Source organism: Trachurus japonicus, chromosome 4, assembly GCF_045865225.1.
Source record: "Trachurus japonicus isolate A0001 chromosome 4, Traja_1.0".
Taxonomy (NCBI): domain Eukaryota; kingdom Metazoa; phylum Chordata; class Actinopteri; order Carangiformes; family Carangidae; genus Trachurus; species Trachurus japonicus.
Window position 1 is genome coordinate 7,022,796 of NC_140910.1, and position 21,709 is coordinate 7,044,504.

General features: G+C 42.8%; 1 protein-coding gene across 4 annotated transcripts in view; it reads left to right on the forward strand.

Moving 5' to 3' along the window:
- Positions 1-1,440: 1,440 nt before the first annotated feature.
- ryk (receptor like tyrosine kinase) overlaps positions 1,441-21,709 on the forward strand; it is a 44,393-nt gene continuing 24,124 nt past the window's right edge. For 2 of the 4 annotated variants that reach the window (XM_085773625.1, XM_085773627.1), the window contains exons 1-6: positions 1,441-2,105; positions 17,343-17,464; positions 17,584-17,683; positions 18,046-18,177; positions 20,481-20,543; positions 21,172-21,313. In XM_085773625.1, the coding sequence (XP_085629751.1) occupies positions 1,886-2,105; positions 17,343-17,464; positions 17,584-17,683; positions 18,046-18,177; positions 20,481-20,543; positions 21,172-21,313 (779 nt within the window). In that variant the 5' untranslated portion in view covers positions 1,441-1,885. The remainder of the gene's footprint in view (positions 2,106-17,342; positions 17,465-17,583; positions 17,684-18,045; positions 18,178-20,480; positions 20,544-21,171; positions 21,314-21,709) is intronic. The other 2 variants (XM_085773626.1, XM_085773629.1) reach the window with 1 other exon arrangement.

The window sequence follows — 21,709 nt, forward strand, 5'->3', positions numbered from 1 at the left end:
TTCCAGTCTCTTTTTCAGTTTGATGTTTTTTATCCTGAATTGAACCTTTAATAAATACAGTATCCATTTTTTTTTACTGGTCTGTGTCAGTCCAAATGATTCAAACAAATTAATTCATTTTAAAAGAAGTCACCATCACACAGACATGGTCAATATATAGCCTATATTTTTTAATCTGTTTTGCGGTTAATTCTTGTGAAAAGAAAAGGGAAAGAAGAAACACTATCTGTGCTTCTGTTCAGATTACATCATTGTCTAACTACATCATCAAGCGATGAGCAAAGACAGGAAAAAAGACTAACTCCTGTCTTGTCTTTAATCCAGAGGAGGCAGAGACATGCCCAAAAGGCACAACACACAATGGGCAGGTCTGATGATCAGTTATGCCACTGATCCACCCAGGTAACCACAGAATCAGGAAAGTACACTCTCACAGGTGGCCCTATGAACACAGCACAACCTGGCATCCAAAATAAGACTTCTGTTACTCCCTCACCCTGTCTACACGAGTGACAAAGGAAAACATGAATGAGTACCTGCAAATCCAAATACCACTATACAGGGCAGGAGGGGTCACGGACAATGGAGTTAAGTAAATGTGTCATCGTACTTGCCAGATGGAAAATTAGCACACTTTGTAATCATCAAAACACCAAGCTAGGAAACCATTGAGGTCTGTGCCAGGGAGAACTCCATATTTTTACAGAGAATATGTAGTCAGTTTTGTAGTATCACTTACAGTACAGCTATAACCAGCAGTATTGTTGTTTATCTGGTATATAATTGTTTTATAAAAGTTTTTATATAGGCTACAGTCTAAACTGGTGTATTTTCAGACCTGTTGGAAGCTCTACTAAATCATGTGTTTGCACCTGTTGCTTATATTGTTTTTTTTATTCTAGGAGCAGGAGGATAGTTTAATAGCACCCAATGTTGACTGAGGACCTGTGATTGTAGACCAGTGAGCTGACCCGTGAAACGATCATAAACTAAATACAGAATACATTTAATTCAGTCTAATCTTTTGATTTAAAGGTTGGTGTCATGTGTTGTGTTGGAGGTCTCGATGAAAATAGCTCATTATTTCTGTTTTGGCATTTTTAAGATGATTATCCCTACTTGTTCTCCCGACTTGAGTTTTTCTTTTTCTTTTTTTTGTGCTGCCTTCAGTGAAGCTCGGGTGTCTGGAGTTGTACGTCTCGCTTTAAGTGTTAATGGTTGAATGTCAAAAGGCAAGCGTGCTGGTTATTTCGACAGCTTATCAGTAGTGGAATCATATGACCTGTATTAAATACATAAACTTGTTTGCTTTTCATATGACTGAATATGATGTGATACTGTTGCAGAATGTGAAATATTTCCGACAGCACGTAAAGGCAGCATTCCACTCCCGTGCCCCCGCCGCCCCCCTTCCGTGCTCCGAGTGAAAACTGAGATAGTGAGGAAAACCAACGGGAGGAGAAAGCTGGATGTATTAGCCACTCTGCTACTGTGGGGAACTTCTCTCCCTCTACTTTTTTCGCCTGATAAAAGTCCACTCGCCTCCATGTGGCGGTGTCCGGGGAGTTGTTTATGTGCTCGGAAAACGTCGTAAATCTCCGGTAACAGGCTCCAGCGTTGAACGGCAGCCTGCCCGCGGACGGGTAAGTTAGCACAGCCCGACCGGAGTTAGCCTGCCCCGGCTAACTTAGCTCGTCTCGGCTAACAGCGAAGACAAGACAAAAACGGGCTGAGTGGGAGAGGAGTTAATGCTACAAGTGGCGCTGCGGCGTGAAGTAAACGAGTAATGTCGCCTCCCGGGATTAACTTCAGAGACGGATGAGAAAGAGTTTGGCGACCGGGGAGGAACACCGAGAGCAACTGTGTGAGCCAGAGGACCACTGCTATGTCGGGGTTGACCCGCGGCTCCGGCAGCCCGTCGGAGCCCCGAGGTTGGCCGCACTCGGTGCCGTGGAGGCTGGGGGGCTTCTTCTTCCTCCTGCTGCTGGAGGGGGCCGGCTGCCTGGCCAGCCCGAGCAGCACCGTGGGCGCCAGCACCAGCGACAACACCCAGCACCCCAGCGTCAACATATACATGAGTGTGGAGGAGGTGAAGAAGCTTTTAGGTAAGAGAGAGGGCCTCCTGCGTGGAAAGTCAGCTGTCTTCAAACTTTGTAATGAGTGATTCTTCGTGTGCGGGAGTGTGTGGGTGAGAGATGGATGTAAAGCTGGTGAAACATCACAACTCACCCTTACTGTGTTTCAAAGGCAGCCATGGTGCTACTACAGTACTTGCAGAATGGGACAACTTTATAACTTGAGTTTTAGAGCAATAAAAGTTATTATAAAGTCCAGAGTGAGATATTGGATGAATAACATGTGCTGCACACATAATCAGAGTCATCATTTGGTGTAATTAGTGTGCTAATTGTGTGGTTAACCCGTAGTAATTGACTCTTGAAATGAAGTGGCAGCCTTGAGGATGTAAAAAATGATCATTTCATAGCATGAGTTCAGTGAGGAGTCCAAGTTACTGACCTGTGGGAAAAATCAACAATACTGTTGTGCTAAAAATGTATCTTAGAATTTATATCTGAAGTTGCCTCTAAATATTATAATAAGAACATAGCAGAAGACCAAAAGACCTCTTGCTTTGGGTTATAACAGATTTGTGCCATTCATGTGATCACAAAAATAGTAGCCAGCTGGTCAGTAAGTGATTTTTATGAGATCTCACATGGATACAAGAACGATAAATAGATCAAGGTGAAAAATGGGACAAAAACTGCACATGTCGTGAGTGAATCTTGAGTTTAAATCAGGATAACTATGAAGTGCTGGGTGAGCAGTAAATGTCATTAAATATTCCCTCAGTCAAGAAAGCCAAATGTTCCGTCATTAAGAAAACAGACTCGAGGCTTGAAGCAGCTTTACAGTTGTGGTGTGTTTCAACTTTGGGCTCCATCAAGAAAGGTATGCTGATACATCTCCAGGAATATTGGAGAAGGAGGAAGAGGGCTTTCACCATACACTCAAAAACCACAGTTACAACAGGATACCTGTGATTGAGTGTCACCGCTTTTAATTCTGCAAAGTCAAACGCATGCAGGGAGGTTATTTTTGTCCAGTGTGTTGATAGTGATGTTGGGTTGAATGATGGAGCTGCATGGGACACACTCAGTTGTGTCTTATTGGTGTCAGGGGTGACTGAGTGGTCCGAATTCATGTCGTTAGTGTTCAAGCCACTCTGCAAGGATTAAAAAACACGCTAGACCTGCAAAATAGACAGGACTGTGTTGGTCCTAAGTTGTTAATTTAGGGTTTGTGGTAAATGTGTTGAAGGTGCAGTTTGAAACCAGTCATTTGATGGCCATCACGCAGTCTAATGAAGGGTTATAAGTGCTAATGTATAATGTCTTTGTAAACTGAGAAAACCCATGTTATATGAATGAAATGTCTGGAAGTGGCATCTCAGCATTTTTGCATACAGTGTGATTTGTTTCTGTTGTCCATTTATCTTGAGACAGTATCGGCTGGGTGAGCAGCAAGGACTGGACGTGTGTACTTGTATGTTGTTCAGTGGCAGCCATCGTACAGAAGTGCGGATGTGTGCTTGTTGTTATGTGTAGGACCTCTGATAACATAACTCATGAGCATCATATTCATCAGCAAACGCACCAGATCCTCTCCTGTGTGTTGTTGATTGCTGCATTCACTGCAGTGCTTTAAAAGGTGTAAATGAAGGATTTTGCTCCCTGGCTTTTTGACAATACCATCAGTATAAGTCATTGCGCTGTATGAAAACATTTCAACTCTCTTTCCCCTCCATATAATCAGTCTGGTGTTAGAGCGTAGGCTGACTCTGTCCCTTTTGGTTCCTCTTGTTCTCCATCACTCTATAGTTAATCTTGTGTTGCCAGACCAGGGCCTCTCTTGTGGCTTGCCTGAAACCTCACTTGGTCATATGTAGAAATCTCTTAATGTTTGACAACTATGTGTGTGGAGCTAAAAGTATGTGTGGACAGAAACTTCCATGAGACAGTGTGGTAGGAAAAACATGTTGGAGGGAGATGAAGCTGGCATCGACCTCACTGTGCTGATAAGCCGCCAGAGGGTCCCGCTGCAGATTCATTAGGTTGACCAAGGTTTGCTTGTGTTTTCAAACCAATTGGTACAGAGCACGTCTTGCAATAGTTATAAAACCTCAGACTCAACATTAATTGAATAGACAATACACCACTGTGTGTGGCGTATTTATAATTTTTCCTGAATGAAAAGCCGCTTATTGCTCTTTTTGAGCTTGGGCATGAAATCTGATTCAGCAGCATGCATCACAGCACCATATGGCAAACCCTTTGAAAGATTAGTTTTCTCTGGAACAGTCTCCGTGTGTGTACACGTACAGTATAGACATACAACTTCCTGTTGACAAAAAAAGGAATGTAATCTTCTGAAATTGTTTTTCGAAACCACAGCGGGTTGCGCCTGTTTTTTTTTTGGGGTGTATCTGGAGAGTTGTGTATTTACCATAGGAGTGTCCGGTGTACTAAACATTGCTGCTCAGCTGTGAGGACCAGGACCGGTGGGCTGGATGAGGTTATGATGTTTGATATCTGGCATTTTACCTTTTCCACAGCAGACATTTTGTGTTGTCACAGTAGGAAACATCACAGGTATGTCCATCATCAACAAAGACTGCATTCCATGAAGCCTTTTAGTGAGATGTGTCACACAGCAAGCATGCACAACACACACACACACACACACACAGGCACACACACAATGTTATTAATTACACTTTTTCTATTCCTGGTTGACTCGCCAAAGAGCCTGCGGTGAAAAACATCTGTCGTGCATGCTGGCTCACCGTCGCACTGTCACGGCGTTATGGGTCACTTAACGTTATTAGCAGCACACATCCAATGACAAGTCAAAATATCTGCTGAGAGCCTGAGAGGGCTTTTTTTAACATCTGGGTTTTTTTCAGACAAAGCACGATGCCTCAGCAACAGACTAAAAGAGTGAATTGTTACCCCTGAGTAACCGTGGTGCAGTGGTTCACACACCCTCGCAGCGAGAACACTCTGTTTGCATGTTCTCTCCGTGCCTTTGTGGGTTCTCTGCAGCTTCCTCCCACAGTTCAAAGACAGTCAGGCACGTTAGTTTAATTGGCGACTCTAAATTGCCCATAGGTGTGACTGTGAGTGTGTGAGGTTGTTTGTCTCCGTGTCGGCCCCTGTGAGTCAGACTGCTGACCTGTCCAGGCTGAACCCCGCCTTCGCCCTATCTCACCTGAGACTGTGACCCTGGCCTGCATAGATAAGCAAGTATAGCCAATAGATGTATGTATACACGGGTTTACTCAGTAGACATCTTGTTTAATGCTGTGAAGGCCTGGAGTATATCGACAATAAGACGTAACTGTCAGACTGGATAATTCCATAACCATGTTTAACCTTTTAAAACCTTTTACAGTCCTCTTGAAAGTTTCTTGAGCTTTACTGTCTCCATATCATCTACTATCTCCTACACGATTTCTGTTAATTATACATTTTAACTACCCGGTCATAAAATTGTATTTGCCAATAAAGCACAGAAACGTTATTGTGATAGGAAAAGCATATCACAAAGCTATGTAGTCTCGCTGTGGTCTCGGAGGCAGATGGACTGTCTGTTCGGGATTCTTTCGTTCTGATAACTTTACCAAACCACCTGACTCTCGAGGGGTTGCTAAGGAACAGGAAAACGTCATGCCTGAGTTGAATATAGTTGGTTTAGCATATACGGTGGTGTTTGTGTAGGGATGAACTGAACTCCAGGCAGCATCCCTGATTGTTTTTGCACATGAGTAATGACTAGTGAACTATCTGTCCAGAAAAACTCCCACTCCACACATGCATTCCTACCCTCAGCTCCCACATGAGCCGTCGTCTCTGACCCCACATCCCGGATTTCAATTGTCTCAAAGCTCACACTTTCACAATTCAATTACTCAAGTCAGACTTAACTCCAAGAAAATACTTCTCTTTTTTTTTTTTTTTTTTTTTACAAACGTAGCTTGTTGTCCTGGTATGAACCAAGAGTGAGGGCCGAGGAGCTGCTTGTGGCCAGGCTACAATACAAAGCCTTGTCACTGATTCAGACGTGTTTAAGTTGTAGATTTCTGGTGTGAAGTTTAGTAAAGATTAAAAAAGATAGATGATGAATCACAGCTCTAAAATTTATTTTTTTGTTTGTGTCTTTTCTATCATTATGAGTAGGATTGGTCATGTTCATCTTGTTGTGTGTATGTTGATTTATTAGGAGCTTATAACACCCTGGAGGCTGCGTTACCTGAACTAATAAATACTAAGAATGAAATGCCTCAACAGAGAGAATTGCACTATTTTCATTAGATATTTAGAAGAATGATCTGATCTACAATACCCCTTTCCCACTGGCCAAAAAACCCGTTTAAACCCGTTAACAATCGGCTTTTGGTGGCAGTGGGAAAGGCGCAATGAGCCGCGTCGACGCGGGTCAAACGACTCGGCAAGCGACGCGGGTTAAAATCGGCTCGGCTCTGCTCGGCTTGCAGTGGGAACGCCAGACCCGCGTCAACCCGCTAATTTACGTGATGACACTGAACGTTACGTGACGCTACGTCATCGCGCCGGTCGCGTCTCATATCACGTACCAAAACAAAGCTCTGCTCCGCTCTGCTCTCATCCGAGACTGGGATCAAAAGATCAGAGAACACTGACCAAAAACGATAGAAAAAAATAAAATAAAAGAACCGACAGTCTGTTTAACTGACGTGTTGTGCCGCGGACGTCCGTCATCCGGCCGCAGCAGACTCTCTGTCCTCCGCGGTCCTGGTGCTCCAGGTCAGCCAGCCAGAGAGTCTGCCTCGGCGGACGGACACTCCGCGGCGGGCGGCTGTGGCATGACTGTGTGTGTCTCTTGCACCGCGGATGAGAGCGGGGCGACTGGTTTATGCTCTGTCTGATCCCTCAGCGGGGGGTCAGACTCGGCTCATTTTGGTCAATGGGAAAGGGGCCAAATGCCGATTGTTAGCGGGTCGACCCGCGTTTAAAAAACCCGCGTCGACCCGCTAATTTTAGTGGGAAAACGGCTCAAGACACATTTTCAGCTGCAAATTCAAATGTAATGTAACAAGACAAGTGCACAGGGTAAAACCCCACAAGTCATCAATATAATTAGAAAACCATATGTGCATGTCTGTGTGAGCTAACAAAAATGTGTGCATGCACCTTTTTTTGCCTTTTGAAGCTTATAGGCATCATTACTCCATTTACATCCAAATAACTCTGAGTACACATTTGTTTGTATGTCCAAGCAGAAGGTATTTTACTTAATTCATTCTCAAATTAGGCCTATAAGTTATTACGTGTCAGACAACTTAAAGCAGAAGTAAGTGATATATTTGTGTTAATATAAGTCTTAAATAGTTATATCTTCCGACAGTAATCACTTACATAGAGTGTTTGGACTGAAACACGGGTCTCTCAGTCACTCTGCTCTGAGCCGAGGAGAAAACATTTATCGTATCCTACAGTTTTTATCCAATGAGGAGAGAGAACGGCATGCAGGGCTGTGTGTGCAGCCAAGGAACGCCGTGAATGTGGTGACGTAGGGACGAGGACTGTTATGGTGCGTTCAAGGAAACTCGTATTTTTCCGACCGTGAAGTGGTACCAGTTCGATCTGGTACGAGTTCACCGGTCGGAAGTTACGAGTGGCCGTTATAGTGACTTTCACCGGTAAAACAGGTCGGAAAAACACGAGTGGGTTGCCTGAAACGCTACAAAGTCGTAAGTTGTGACTTGAAGCTGTAATTTACGATTTCAAAAGCCTGCCTGGAACGCAGCATTAGCGAAAACGACCGGACCACTTACTTCTGCTTTAATGAAAAATAGTTTGTTTTGCTCTCACATAAAGGATATGTATATGGATGAGACCGCTTTGAAACATCACGTAGCCGTCGGATTACAGATTTAATAGTTGTTGTTTTTTTAACAGTTTACACACAGTTTTTTTATTTTTGATAAATGTTTTTGTTCAGGTCCCTCTTACACAGGGTGCCCACCACAAAGGTACATTGTGATCGCTCAGGCTTCACTGGTGTTCTCTACCAGTGGAGTGCGGTGACTTTTATAGATAGGCAAGCAGAGCCGAACAACCAATTACACCCCCCACCCCCACGCCCGCCAAAAACCACCGTCTCAGTGTGCGACTCAGCTGTTTACTACAACAATGAGAAACATATGGACCAAACACAAACTCACCTTTTCATGACAGTAGCAGCACCAGATCTCTCAGACGTACAGCCCCCACCTGTCTCATGATGTAGCGATGCCTGTGCTGAACATCTATGCATGAGTACTTGGATCCTTCCTTTGAATTGAACGTATTCAATGTCCTGTAAAGGGAAGACATACGAAAAATCACTTGTACAGTAATTAATGTATTATTAAACCATTAACTAACAAGGACAGTGACCTTGATCCTGTAATTTCCTGCCTGAGAGTCTGGACTGTAGTTGGAAAGCACAGGGGAGATGTTCACAGCCGTACTGCTAACTTTTCATTCTCTGCTCCAGTTGGCAGCCTTCACTGCTCCTCTCTGAGTGGTGGGTGTGTGGCAGGCTCACCCTCTGTTTCATGCTAGCCTCTGTCAGCTGCAAGCAGTGAAGTATGTGCTCATTGCAGTGGTTTTGTTTAATCGTGAATATTCATGAATGTGAAATCTCAGCACTCGAATGCATCAAGCGTAAACACTGAGCTGTTTTTGGTTTCAAAAATCTGAAGAAATGTTGTCAAACAAACGTCTTGTTTTGTTAGACCAGCGGTCTAAAAGCACAGATATTCGTCATCATTGCAAAATGACTAAAATGCTTATTGCATGAGTCTGTGTTAAATGTGAATGTTTTCTAATTCTAGGTCTATTTGAACAGCGGGTCAGTGCAGTTATTGAGATTGTTGTGGCAGTTATTGTGTGCTCAGTGGCTAAAGAGACGCTGCTTCACGCCACGGTTCTTGGCCAGGACAAACCTCTGACCATGTTCATCATGAAGACAGTGACTCAAGCTACACAGTTTAAGGCTTCAATAGCGTTCTTTCTTTCTCTCTCTGTTTCCTGGCATTCTGACCATTCACATGATCAGTGGATGAAGTAAATATAGTTTTTTTTCTTTCTGTACATTCTGGACATTATTTGCTGTCTCCTATAATAATGAGTTTTTGAGCCCAGTTTTCCATGGTAGAATCAGCAGTGGTCTTGTTCCCTAACACATTACTCTGAGGAATTTTTCTTGGTGGAAAGTACGCTCTAAGAGAGTCTGTTTTCTACTCCCTGCATGGCATGCTTACTGTGTCACTAGTCCTAATGCTTACTATAGTACTCCTAAGCTTTTTTTTTGCCCATTAAAGAAAAACCACAGCTCCCCGGTCCCCAACCAGAATTAGTGTTGTGTAGACAAACAGTTTCTTACTAAATTCAGTTTTTTCCAGTGCTTTTCTAGCTCTGAGAAGAGGAAACATGTTTTGCACAGCAGCTACACTTGATGACAGGTTTTAATGAGACAAACTCCACCTGGCAATACAGCTACCACACATGTCAAAATCTCTAGGAAAATACATTTTTTTTCTGTTTTATTTAACTGTGACCTCCGAGTAGGAAAAGCAAGGCAATGTGCCCATTTTTTCCACTCACCGCAGTCAGGTGAGAAGGTCAGAAATGGGCATAATTCCTCTGACCAAGCACGCACACATGCAAAAAAACAAAAAGTGTGTAAAACTAGTGTCCATATATTGTGAAGAGCCAAGTGCACGTTGGATAACCAGCCTACCTCCCCTCCTCCAAAGAGCTGAACGGCAAAGCAGGACTTGTTTTTTCTCTCATGTGTGGTACAACAATTTTATAATCGATTCTGTCCTTTTTGGTCAAACTGTTCTTATTAAACAAATAAGCATGTACCTCTTAAACTTTATTTCTATAGCATAAGGGGTTCCACAAAGTGCTTCACAGTAGAATCAGCAGAATACATAGTATAAAACAAAGACACACAGTTGAAAACAGGTACATAAGAACATAAAAACATGAAAGCAAAAACAGGTTGTCATAAAAACCCCTGCCCTGTGTGTGTCCAGTCTCTTGAGACCCCCACGGTTGAAAGACACTGCATTCTATTCGGCCGAATAGCGAGACTTGGTTTCTGAATCTCTTTGATGATCATTGCTGACTGTTGCTGGTCGTTCATTCTAATCTGATATGCGATTCTGTAATAAACTCTATAAATCTCAGTGAGACTTATCGTTGTCTTTACTCCTTCACTATAGAGCAAACTTCTTGCCTCTACACAGGCTTTAAAAGGAGCCTGTGAACAGTGAGGAGTGATTGGCAGCAGTATTCATTTCCTTCATGCCACTCTCCAAGGATCCTGTGGTTGAATAGAGGAGCCCCTGCTTTCACCTCTTTTGTCCAAGAGCTGCTGCGCTCAAAGGAGATTCTCTAAAGCAACAACCTGCTTTATAAGTTGCTGCTGCCACTCTGTTAGAATCAAAATCGAGAATACGCTATCGTCTTTTTCGTTTCCGTGTGTTCGCTTGACAGCAAAATGTTAAAAGATGTCGGGTTTTACTGTTTGTTGCCTGAGCTGTGCAGATTTAATTTTGCTGTTGTGTTGTGGAAATGGAGAAACGGTTGAAGCGAGCCCTCTGGTTTTTTGTAGCATTTCTAAAAAGGGAGGCATGTTGTACGTGTATGTTTGGACAAACACTTCACTAAATCTAAAAAAATATTTGACCTTGAGCACACACAGCTCAGACTTTCACACCGCTGCGTTACTCACAAAGCTCCCATGTAAAACAGCATCCTAAAATAGAAGAGTAAAGACGTGTGTGTGAGACCTTTAACGTGACCCTTTAGTCGCCTCCAGATGAAATCATTCTGCCACAAACAGCTAATCATTTCTTCAGGAAACCATTTAATATTTGTGGAGTAAACCAGGGAGCCTCTTTGAGCAACAAACAAGCATCAGTGAGGTGCCTATAATGGGACGGCAGCAGACGACCTCGCTCAGATCCCTCTCCCTGCCTTCATCCTCGTCTGCCCTCGGGGCACTTCATGAAATAAAAGAGGGAAATTGATGTATGGTCTCTTTGATGTGAATCAAAGAAAACCACAGAGATTGTGACTTAATGTGTGTTTCTCTTCCAGCTGGGAGATGCTTTCATATGTGTTTGTGCATCTCCTCACTGGAGAAGCTGATGCTTCTGCTCTGTCCTGCATCATTGTTCACTTTGTTGATCATGTTTGTTTTTAATCTCTTGAAGTAAATCAATATTGGAAAGTTGTTTTTGATATTCATCACATTCTCAACACAATGAAAGAATTTTATTCGATACTAGCTGTTTGTTATCAGGAAGATAGAAATGCTTTTCATTCTGATAAAGATTAAAGTGACACTTAAAATTTATGACTAGCGGTATCCCTGACTCTGCAGACTTTCTGTGGGACAAACCTGACAGAAGTGAAGTAGGCCGCTAGTGGCCTGCAAGTCTGCCAACTAACTGTGAGCTGTGACGGCATGTCAGGTGATTTCCTGCTGAAAATTGTTGACCCAAAGCCTCATATTAGAGTGGATGTTATTATAGCAAAGGGTGGCTATTTGAGAACCCAAAGCTAAAATTAAATTTCCTTGAACATCACTGCTCTATACCTTTTTTTTTGTTTTTGGATTATAACATGCTATTTTAAACATACTGGTATTGTAGTTGTGTTGTTCTTGTTTTTACATGTTTATTGTTTGTTTGTTGTAGTTGTGTAGTGGTGTTGTAGGGGTTTAACATGCTGATTAATGTAGCGAACCCCCCTGTTCATTTCCATCAGCTCTTATGTGTAGCATTCCCATACTGTTTCTCATCATGACTCATCAAGTACAGGAAATTTAAAACATGTCTCTGGATTGTCTCGGTTGAGCTTGTTTTCAGATTGCAAAATGTTTTTTTTCCCATGCGTGATAGTTGACTGCTGTTCTCATGGTAAAACTCTGGTGGCCGTGAATGACCCTGCTTTTTGAAAACTGGGGCAATAATGACATTGTTCATTTTCCACCCTGGCTTATTTGTACTTGTCAGCGGACAGACTGAGCTGCTCATCACTCCGCAGAGATTTTAGCGTTGAGCTATTTTACATGCTCTTTTTCAGTCTTAGACCAAAATGGATCTTCAGTTTGTAGTTTTTCCAGTGTGTTTGATATTTTAGACCTTGAGATCTTTTGTACATTACCACCACCACCGCCACCACCCCTCCCCTTGCCTCATTCATGCCTGTGGATTTGTGTGGAGTTTCCAGTTGATAGAGTTTCACGCTGGCCCTCATTTTCTCCTTCCTTGGTTAATGTGGCCTGTATCGTCCCAGTGAGAGGCTGGAGGGAGTGTTTATCTCCTGAGCGCTCAGGGATGGAGGCTTTGGGAGGTAAAGTGACGACTGCGCACACAAGAGGGTCTTTGTTATATCTGTCCTGGACCTTTCCACCTGGCCACTGCCACCTGTTGTTCTCCTCTTTCAAAGTCCACATCATGGTCCATGGCTGCACGTTGTCAACCTAAAACACTGCAGAGCCAAAAGTGTCATTAAATGTGATGTTTTCACATCTTTAGACGATGTTTTTAAGACATAAGACAAAATCATCCACTGTTATTGTCCAGCATGTCACTTTGAATCTCTGAGTCTGTGTGGAACATATGGGAGGAACCAGTCAGTAAGAAATCCTATATCCCCGCCCCACGGTTGAGAAAAAGTGTCGATGTGCCCTTGAGCAAAGTACCTAAATCCTACCCCGGTGGAGCTGCTCTGAGGCCAGCAGCAGAGGACTGATTGTACTGGGCAGCTCTGAGGTATAATGTGTTTGGTACTCTAGGAATGTCAGCAGGGTGTTGAGTGGAGGAAGGCATGTGATTAGCTCACTGTTAAATCTTGCTCAAACAAACGTTGTGCATCTTCTTTACTTTTCCATCCGAGTTACTGCTAATCATTTCCACCTTATATGCTGACTAGAATATGCTTTTAAAGTTGAAAAGAATAAATTATTTTTATGTGTCACATCACTGGTCTTAGTTTGAGCAGCACATTTCTTTACACACTGTTCATCCCAAGCGTTATGGCTTGACTAATTATTTATTGGCTGTCAGAAAATGACACTTTTCCAAGTCATTGTCTTGACATGTGTTGTTTTGTCCTTTCTTGTAGTGCACACAGCCACAGTAGGATAACAAATACATTTTATGGCTGTCTAAACTAAATAAACTCATCTCATGATCAGAGCATTCACATAAACTCTGAACAAGCTGCTAGCGATCACATTAAACATTGTAGAGGATCAGCGTCTGTCAGCACAACCTTAATCATTACAGCGACCAATCACTCCCCCACTCAAAGTAGTATTATATATAATATCCTATTAAAACTTGACTTGAAAGAATCTGAACCTATTCTCTAGAGTAGTTTTCATGTTGGTCTTAGTCATGTTACAGTTTTATTGTGATGCTCTTTTATTCCTGTGACACTTATTTTTTTGATTTACTGATTTTGTACATTAATCACACTTCTTTCACAACTAATAGTTTTAATCATGTTGCTCATCATCACCATCTTCATTTCAGGCGGACAAGCCCTTTTAATAGCCCAGTCCCTCACTAAAATCCTCACCACAATGACTCAAGTAATCACGATGGAAATGTTTCCTTTACATTAACCCTAATATTGGAAGCAGCTCAACCATGAAAAGTTATGTTATCTCCTGCACAGCATCAAGTCTGAATACTGAATCCGTTCAGTGAGTCTGCTGTCACTGGCTGACAGGTTTTTAAAAGCTGTATGTAAAACCTCAGGTAGCTGTTTCACATCCAAGAAAACAGCAACAATGACTAACAGGAGTAGCGGTGCGCTGCCTCGTGATTCAGATTTTGCAGCGGTACGGTGTGTGACCCGTCGATCAAGTCACATCGCTGATTTATGATGATGAGTTTCACCACATTTTTCTATAAACAGTGTCACATCGTGTAATTGTGCATGACAAACATAAACCGTAGCACTGATTTTAACAGATGGTTCTCATGGCTGCGTGTCACTGTGGGCTAAACCATGCATCACTGTAGCTTAGCTTTATCCAAACATAGTTGTACATGTTAGCATGTGCTTAATCAGGACTTGGTGCTCTTTTCTCTAACAGCACATCTGCTCCCGAGTTGAGAAATTTAGGAGGGCATAAAGAACTTTATGGGTGCAATGAAAATTTATGAAATAATGTATTTTTCCTTAATAAAGGGATATGAGCAGGCATTTACAAGTAAAGTTGTTTAATGTACTGGAGTACTAAAAGAACACTGTTGATTAAAAAGAACACTTCAAATTATTTCTGCTGTATTTCTATGTATATATTATACTGAAAAAGAGCATGAAAGGGTGACACCTCTATGCGTTCTGCTTCTGAGTGTCAAAAGAATCAGCTCAGCTCAGACTGATTGACTAATGAGAGAGACAGCATTGGTTCAGTGCAGTGGCCATGGCATTATTGTTGTTGGTGTGTAAAAGAAAGAGGCTGCTCTTATAAACAGTATTGCTGCATGTAACATGATATAAATGATTTTAGGTGTTTAGGTGCCATTTATTTTATTTAATACAGTATGATAAGCAATTTTCACAATATCAATTACAGTTAGCATTAGGAAATGACTGATATTCTCTACTTTTCTTATCTGTAATGCTGAAGCAAGCTGGAGTTTAGTGATTTCAGGCCAGAGCAGGTGACTCTTTGCTCTGCCTTGACTGTCATTAATCACTTGACACCGGAGGAGAGGAATGGAAATGTCCAGCAGGAAATAATCCCTCAAAAACAAAATCCTGCCAAGTTATTTTCCATTTGCATTTCACAAATGTGTTAGCATTAGAACAACGTCTCCATCTGTCATGCCAACGGTGTAGTGGTGCAGTGGGGCTCTTTGTGTGTCGTGACCAAACACCAAACAAACAAGAGTCTGTGTTTACATGCACACCTTCTACTAAGCTGCGTTGCCATCCCAGAGAGCAGAGAGTGAGTGTGAGTCAGGGATTTAACTACAGTGCATGGTTCAACTTCCTTAACCTCAGGAACCACTTATTCCCTGTCCTCAGTCTGTGTACACTGACATGCTCCTGTTGCCATTCCTCCACTTTCCTGTTTTGAAGTTGTAGCAGTTTGGGGTGGACGGCTGAGGTGCTGTGGGAGGGACAACCTTGAACACACTGGCGCTCTTTGGGCCTGTATGCCTGGTTGCATAGTTTAATTGGTATCAAAGCAGAGTGGCCACATGTTGAGACAAGGGAGGTACACAGAGCCGAGCATGAGAAAGGCAATTATTACAAGGCTGAACTGTGTGGTGGTGTTCATGCCTGCATGTCCACACATTAGAGCCGGTGCATGGAATAAAATGGGGCAATGTGGAAGAAAAAACACATGTACTACTCATGTAAATGATGTAAACTACATACAAGTAATAACTACTGCTATTTGTTCCTTGGAAACCATGCAAGAAGAAAAACCTAAAAATCTTTTATTAAGGTTATTTACCTATTTATGTGCAGACGTTTCATTAGCTCAGTGTGTCTGTAGTAGCATCTTGCTGTCATTTTACAGTTGCCTGTCTCTCCTCTGCTTGCTGTGTGTGTGTGTGTGTGTGTGTGTGTGTGTGTGTGTGTGTGTGTGTGTGTGTGTGTGTGTGTGTGTGTGTGTGTGTGTGTGTGTGTGTGTGTGTGTGTGTGTGTGTGTGTGTGTGTGTGTGTGTGTGTGTGTGTGTGTGTGTGTGTGTGTGTGTGTGTGTGTGTGTGTGTGTGTGTCCCCACACTAAAAGCCTTGCAACAGGTGTTATAAATCCCTCCAAAACCAAAGATGGGCAGACATTGACCCCAGACGTCTGAATGTCAAGCCAAAATATCAGAGTTTTTTTTACAGTCCGAGGTGCCAACAGCTCTGCTGCTGATGGAAACAAAGAGAAGCAGACCAGTGGGAACTGGGCTATATAAATGGACTTGTTATCAATTAACTCCACTAAGTCATTTTACATGCAAAAACCCAACATTTGAAGGAAGAGGATGTGCTGACTTTCTTTATATGATTTAAGTAGCTGATAGATAGATAGATAGATAGATAGATAGATAGATAGATAGATAGATAGATAGATAGATAGATAGATAGATAGATAGATAGATAGATAGTTTTATCCCTAACTGGACCTTTTTACTGACACTTTTAAAAGGAATCTGTTTGAGAATCTGACTGTAGCTCCTCTCTCTTGCTCGCTTGCTTTCAGGAGGTTTTTTCCTACCACATCTCCTCCTGGTCTTTATCAGTGGATGATCACCCGAGCAAACTCTGTTGAATCTTAGTTTCAGGAGTTTCTTGTCAACGCCCCAGGACAGTAAATCTATCTTGAGTTGAGATTAATTTGCTCAAACTCCTAGTTAATGGAAAGGAAAGCCAGCAATCTTACTCTTTGGGCTTGGTTAAATACTAGTTTACATAATACCCCCTTCCCCTTCTGAGTTGGCAAATGGCTGGGAATGTTTTTAATTGAGCCAATGTGAGAAAGGTCTATGAGCCAGAGCTCTGCAACAGCCTAGGGGTATTGGGGGAGCCTGGGCACATTCTTCCCCTCTCTTTAAACTAGATACTCAGAGACCCACAGACGGAGACCGCTCTGCCAGACAGACGCTTTCAAGGACTGATCACACTGCCCCGGGCCAGGGTCGGGGATTTCACCAGCACACATTTGATTTCGATGACTTTTTGATGCAACAGAAACCCAGTGAAAAACTTTTTTAAGGCTTCGTTTTGTTTTAGCAAACGATCAAGAAATACCACACACAAAGCGATGGGGGCTGTCTGTTGTTCATGTGCTATGCATTTACTGAAGACTGAGTGCTTGAACAGATTGTGGATGTCGTATGCAAGGCCACTTTTTTTTTTCTTTATCTGAGGCATCCGACTCCCTTCTTCTTAACCCCTCCCCTACCCAATTTTGTTTCCTGGAGAGAAAATCGCGGTCATATTTTGGATGTTGTCTCACTTGAACTTTTTGAAGTTTTTCACTTGGGCACTAAGAGTTCTCAAGTACTAACAGATGTGGTTAGTCAATCTCTTATTGAGGGGAACCCCCCCCCCCCCAATCCAAGCTGGCAGTTTAAGTGGCTATTTGACCCTTTTTTCTGTGACTTGCTCTTTGTGTGTGATTAGACAATTAGTTGTAAACTGAAGTCTTTCATGTCCATGTTTCTCAGTACTTTCTCATCAGCTTTAATTTTATGTCCTATGTCCTCACACAGGCCTGGATGCAGAGCTTTACTACGTGCGAGATGATGTGGTGAATCATTACGCGCTCTCCTTCACCCTGCCTGTGCCCAGTGAGACCAACAGCCTCCACTTCACATGGCACTCCAAGACAAAAGTAAGGCCCAGCATCAGGAATTATTATAGATGAATCACATGAATACTTGTGCGCACACGTAAGAAGAGCCCCCTTTAATGTGTTGGTAACTTTCATCTCTCCTCTCTGTTTGTTCATAGGTTGACTACCGACTTGGCTTCCATGTGGAGAACCAGGCTGCCATGAATCAGCCCAGGAGCAACGTCTCCAGTCAGGGGGAGTTACCCAGTGTTCCCTCCGGTTTGTCAAACACACTCATGCACACATAATGTCTCCACACAGCGCTGGTGTCCAGATTTAGAAAAAACGCTGTCGGTAAATCTGCAGTTTTAACCTGTGTTGGGATGAGAAAACTTAGAAACACCACTGAGGAGTGTGGTTTCATTGAGGTTTACATAATAAATCAGCAGGTGAAATGTTGGTTTAACCTTCGGTTTTTGTACGGACTAAAGAAACAAAATGAAACAACATGTACATTAGTGAACTTGAAGCTTGTTACAGAATGTAAATGTTTGTTTTTTCAGTATTTGAGTACCCTGCACTGCAGGAGACCAAGTTTGTCTGACTGATGTTTGTGCAATGTGCATCTGTTTTCCCTCCAGTCTTTAGAGTGGACCTATTTTGTTCCGGCAAGGTGGATGGAGAGGCTGTTGTGACAGTGCAGCTCAATCTGACCGTTCATGCCAACAACTACACAGTGCTCAACTTCAAGAGGAGGAAAATGTGCTATAAGAGTAAGTGTCCAAACAGTTCATACCTTGCATGTCTGCGAGGGTCTGAGATGGAAAAAGTCCTCATCCAGCCACGTCTGCACAAAGTCCCATGCGGACAATCCAAGTACAGCCCAAACTTTGCGTCCACTCAGACTGTTCACATAGCAAGCACATGACAGCATACTCCATGAAGCAAAACGGATTCTTGTTCTGAGGAGAGGTTGTCTGATGAGATCCAACATTACCCACGTTTATATGACGGAGACAACCAGATGACGTCGAACTCCTGGAACTACTCTTCTATTCTTGTTAAGGGGTCACACATCATATGTTTTCTCTCTGCCTTCCTCTTGTTCTCCTCCTCTACTTATTGTTTTTATAGCAGTTGGCATCATTGCCACCAAATGTGTGGTTCGTCAGACTGACACAGGCGCTCTTTTGTAGTATGAATGGAACCATGTGCGCGTTTGCATCACCGGTGAAAATCTGCAGCTGTCTGCAGATGAATCACATGGTACAGCTTTACTGGATGTTTTTGTTTTTCAGCTCATATCATTTATCCACTTTTTTTGTCAGAGCAGATTTCTTGAGGTGCCATAGAGCAGGTGTAATTATCATCATCATTAATGACGGCTGCATGTGCTGAGGACTCCTCAGTGGAACCGGCCGTTGGTAGTGTTATTAGTCGAGGTGACCTCGACTAATAACACTGATCGTGACATTCTGCTGTACGTTGATTTATTCTCCTGTGTTCTTCGCTTAAAGGTGTTAGCTACAAATTGAATTCCTCCCGGGCAGTAAGTGTTGCACTCAGACTCGCCTGCTCTCGCTCCAACCTTCAATTGTACTGGTTGCCGGGTACGCCCATAGGGAGTGGCTAGTAGCTAAAGCTAAGCTAATGCTAATCGTATGTAACGAGCAGCAGCTCTGGTGTTGACAGCGGACTGGAAACACATCTGAGTCATTTCACACTAACTCACCTGCAGACGAACCCGACAAACCCGCAGCATCACGCCTGCACCAGAAACATAACAGTACCGGCTGACCGTTAGTTAGCATTAGCATTAGCACAATGCCATTTCTCCATAGAGCTATCAGGATCTGCCCCCCCCACGAGCTCTGCCTCACGTGACATCAACATACTGATGCTGTTGGCGCAGAGATAATTTCATGTCGACGTTGCCAACGTAACCAGATGTAAATATTTATATATTTTGGACCCGTCAGAATTTATAAAACATTACTGGTATTATTTTTGATAAATGTATCGTTTTGATGAAAAAGTTGTAGCTATAACCTTTATGTTATTATCGGTGTGTTCGATACTTTCAAGAGTTTCAGTGGGCGATGGACAGCCTGTGTTCAGTTCTGTGCTATTTTCAAACAGCCTGAAGATAATTACATGTGGCTGAGAAGCTTTTTGCCGTCTGCCCCATGGAAACAAATTTATTTCCATCTTATTTTGAGCATGAGTCAAATTAGCAGCCATAACGGAGTCTTTGTATGGTTGAAAATGTATGTGGAGCATTCATGCCTGTCAACTTTGTTCCTGTGGTGTTGCAGCAGAGGACAAACAATGACATGAGCTCACCGTTTTATAATCGCACCCGGAGCTCACACACTCTTCGACATTTTCAACGGCTGGAACTTTTCAATCAGCTAAAAGCTCTTTACGATCTGAGGAGCTCTCAGGTTTTCAGGTTTTTGCCGAGGGGCCTCTCACAAAGTCTCTGAGTGGGACAGTCCCCTCCAGTCCACAATCATCAGAATGGAGAATAAATGGATGGATGATGCTGATTAGTAAAATACAAGCCTCACAATAGCTTTTTATCCTTTTTTTCATCTCGTCAATATTTGTACCAAGCATTATTAGACATTTATGACAGTAATGTGATTTAAAATGAAGTAACAATAGTTTCATTGTATTTTCCTCTAATGGGAGGGAGAGACATTAATCTAGTTGCTTTGAGAAAGAAATGCTCAGCTCACTACTTTTGGAGACAGACATTTAGTCTTTCTGGTGTTTTTAATTTTCCGTTAGGCTTCCTCGCGTTTCAGCGCTGTGCTTTTTAATGTGGCATCAGTCTTAATTTAAGTTCATGAGCTGTGGTGGAATACTGAGTCTGTGGAAGAGAAGTTATTGTAACCTAGTTAGAGACATTTTAGTTGAATTGAGAAATACATTTATCAGATACCCACTCACTCTTTCTTTCTTTCTTTCTTTCTTTCTTTCTTTCTTTCTTTCTTTCTTTCTTTCTTTCTTTCTTTCTTTCTTTCTTTCTTTCTTTCTTTCTTTCTTTCTTTCTTTCTTTCTCTCTGAACAGGAATAGACACCGAACCCAAGATTCCCATTCCCATCAACAATAACACTCTTCAGCAGCCTGACTGTAAGTAATCTTCCTTTCTCATCTTGCTCTGCTTCTCCCTCAACAGCAGCTCCTGCTATCATAGGTGGCATCAGCCCTGATAAGACAGCATCTGGATTAGTACTGACAAGTCTCCCTCCATAGTGGTTGCACATATTAGTCAAACTTTCCACCACCAAGGCATATGATTGCAGGGCACAGAGAGAAATGCGCTCTGTCAGCCCCCACCCCCTTTGGAGTGGTTGTCCTCTTCCAGTGGGATTTGTTCTCTTTGTGAGCCCACTACCTCTGTAACAAAGCACCATTAGTGGGTTGTCTCCCTTCTGCTTGGGTAGGCCCAAGGAACCTGGGGCCCTCGGAGGCTTTTAGAGAGGTGATGAGAAAAGCTCTCAGACGCTGGATCCTCAGCTGAGCCTCTACTATTCCAGGCCTCCATTAAACCTAAGTGGAGTGCACTTATATTTTCTTCCCCACTCTCTTTCACTCATTTCTTTATCCCATTGCCTTACCTCATATTTATGCTCTACTTGTTTCACATTAGCGCTGCTGACAATTGTCATACCCCACATGGTCTTTCCTATACGTCGATGCTATCGCTGACAAATGCTCCTTTTCTCTCCATTGTGAACATGTTGCCTGTCTTCATCAGTAGATGGTGTGGCCGCCCCCACCAGCTCCACTCAGGTCTTCTACATAAGTGTGAGTGTCTGCTGCATTGTCATCTTCCTTGTGGCCATCATCCTGGCCATCCTGCACCTGCACAGCATGAAGAGAGTGGAGATGGAGGACAGGTTTGTTTCTTTCCATTGTGTCTCTCTTCCAAAGACATCGCACTCGTTGTTGTACTGCCTATCAGCAAAGGAAACCACCCTCACTCTGAACCTGATGAAAACCAGAGCATGGCTAAGTAGATGTGCAGCCCTGTATCTGTCACCTGTGAAAATTATGTCACTATTTTCTGCAGAATCCCTCTGTTCAAAGACCAACAAAAATAGGTCATCTCCACAGAGACAATTATATCAAGTTGAAACCTGTGCTTTAGCTTTGCTGTTTAGTTCCTGTAATCTCCGCTCCAGATGGCTGTAGGCAGCTTCGCAGGTTATCAGATATCGGTGTGAAATGAAATCAGAACATCTTCCCTTGACACTGATGTGGAGCGGTTAGCCACCAAGACGGTCGTAAATTCA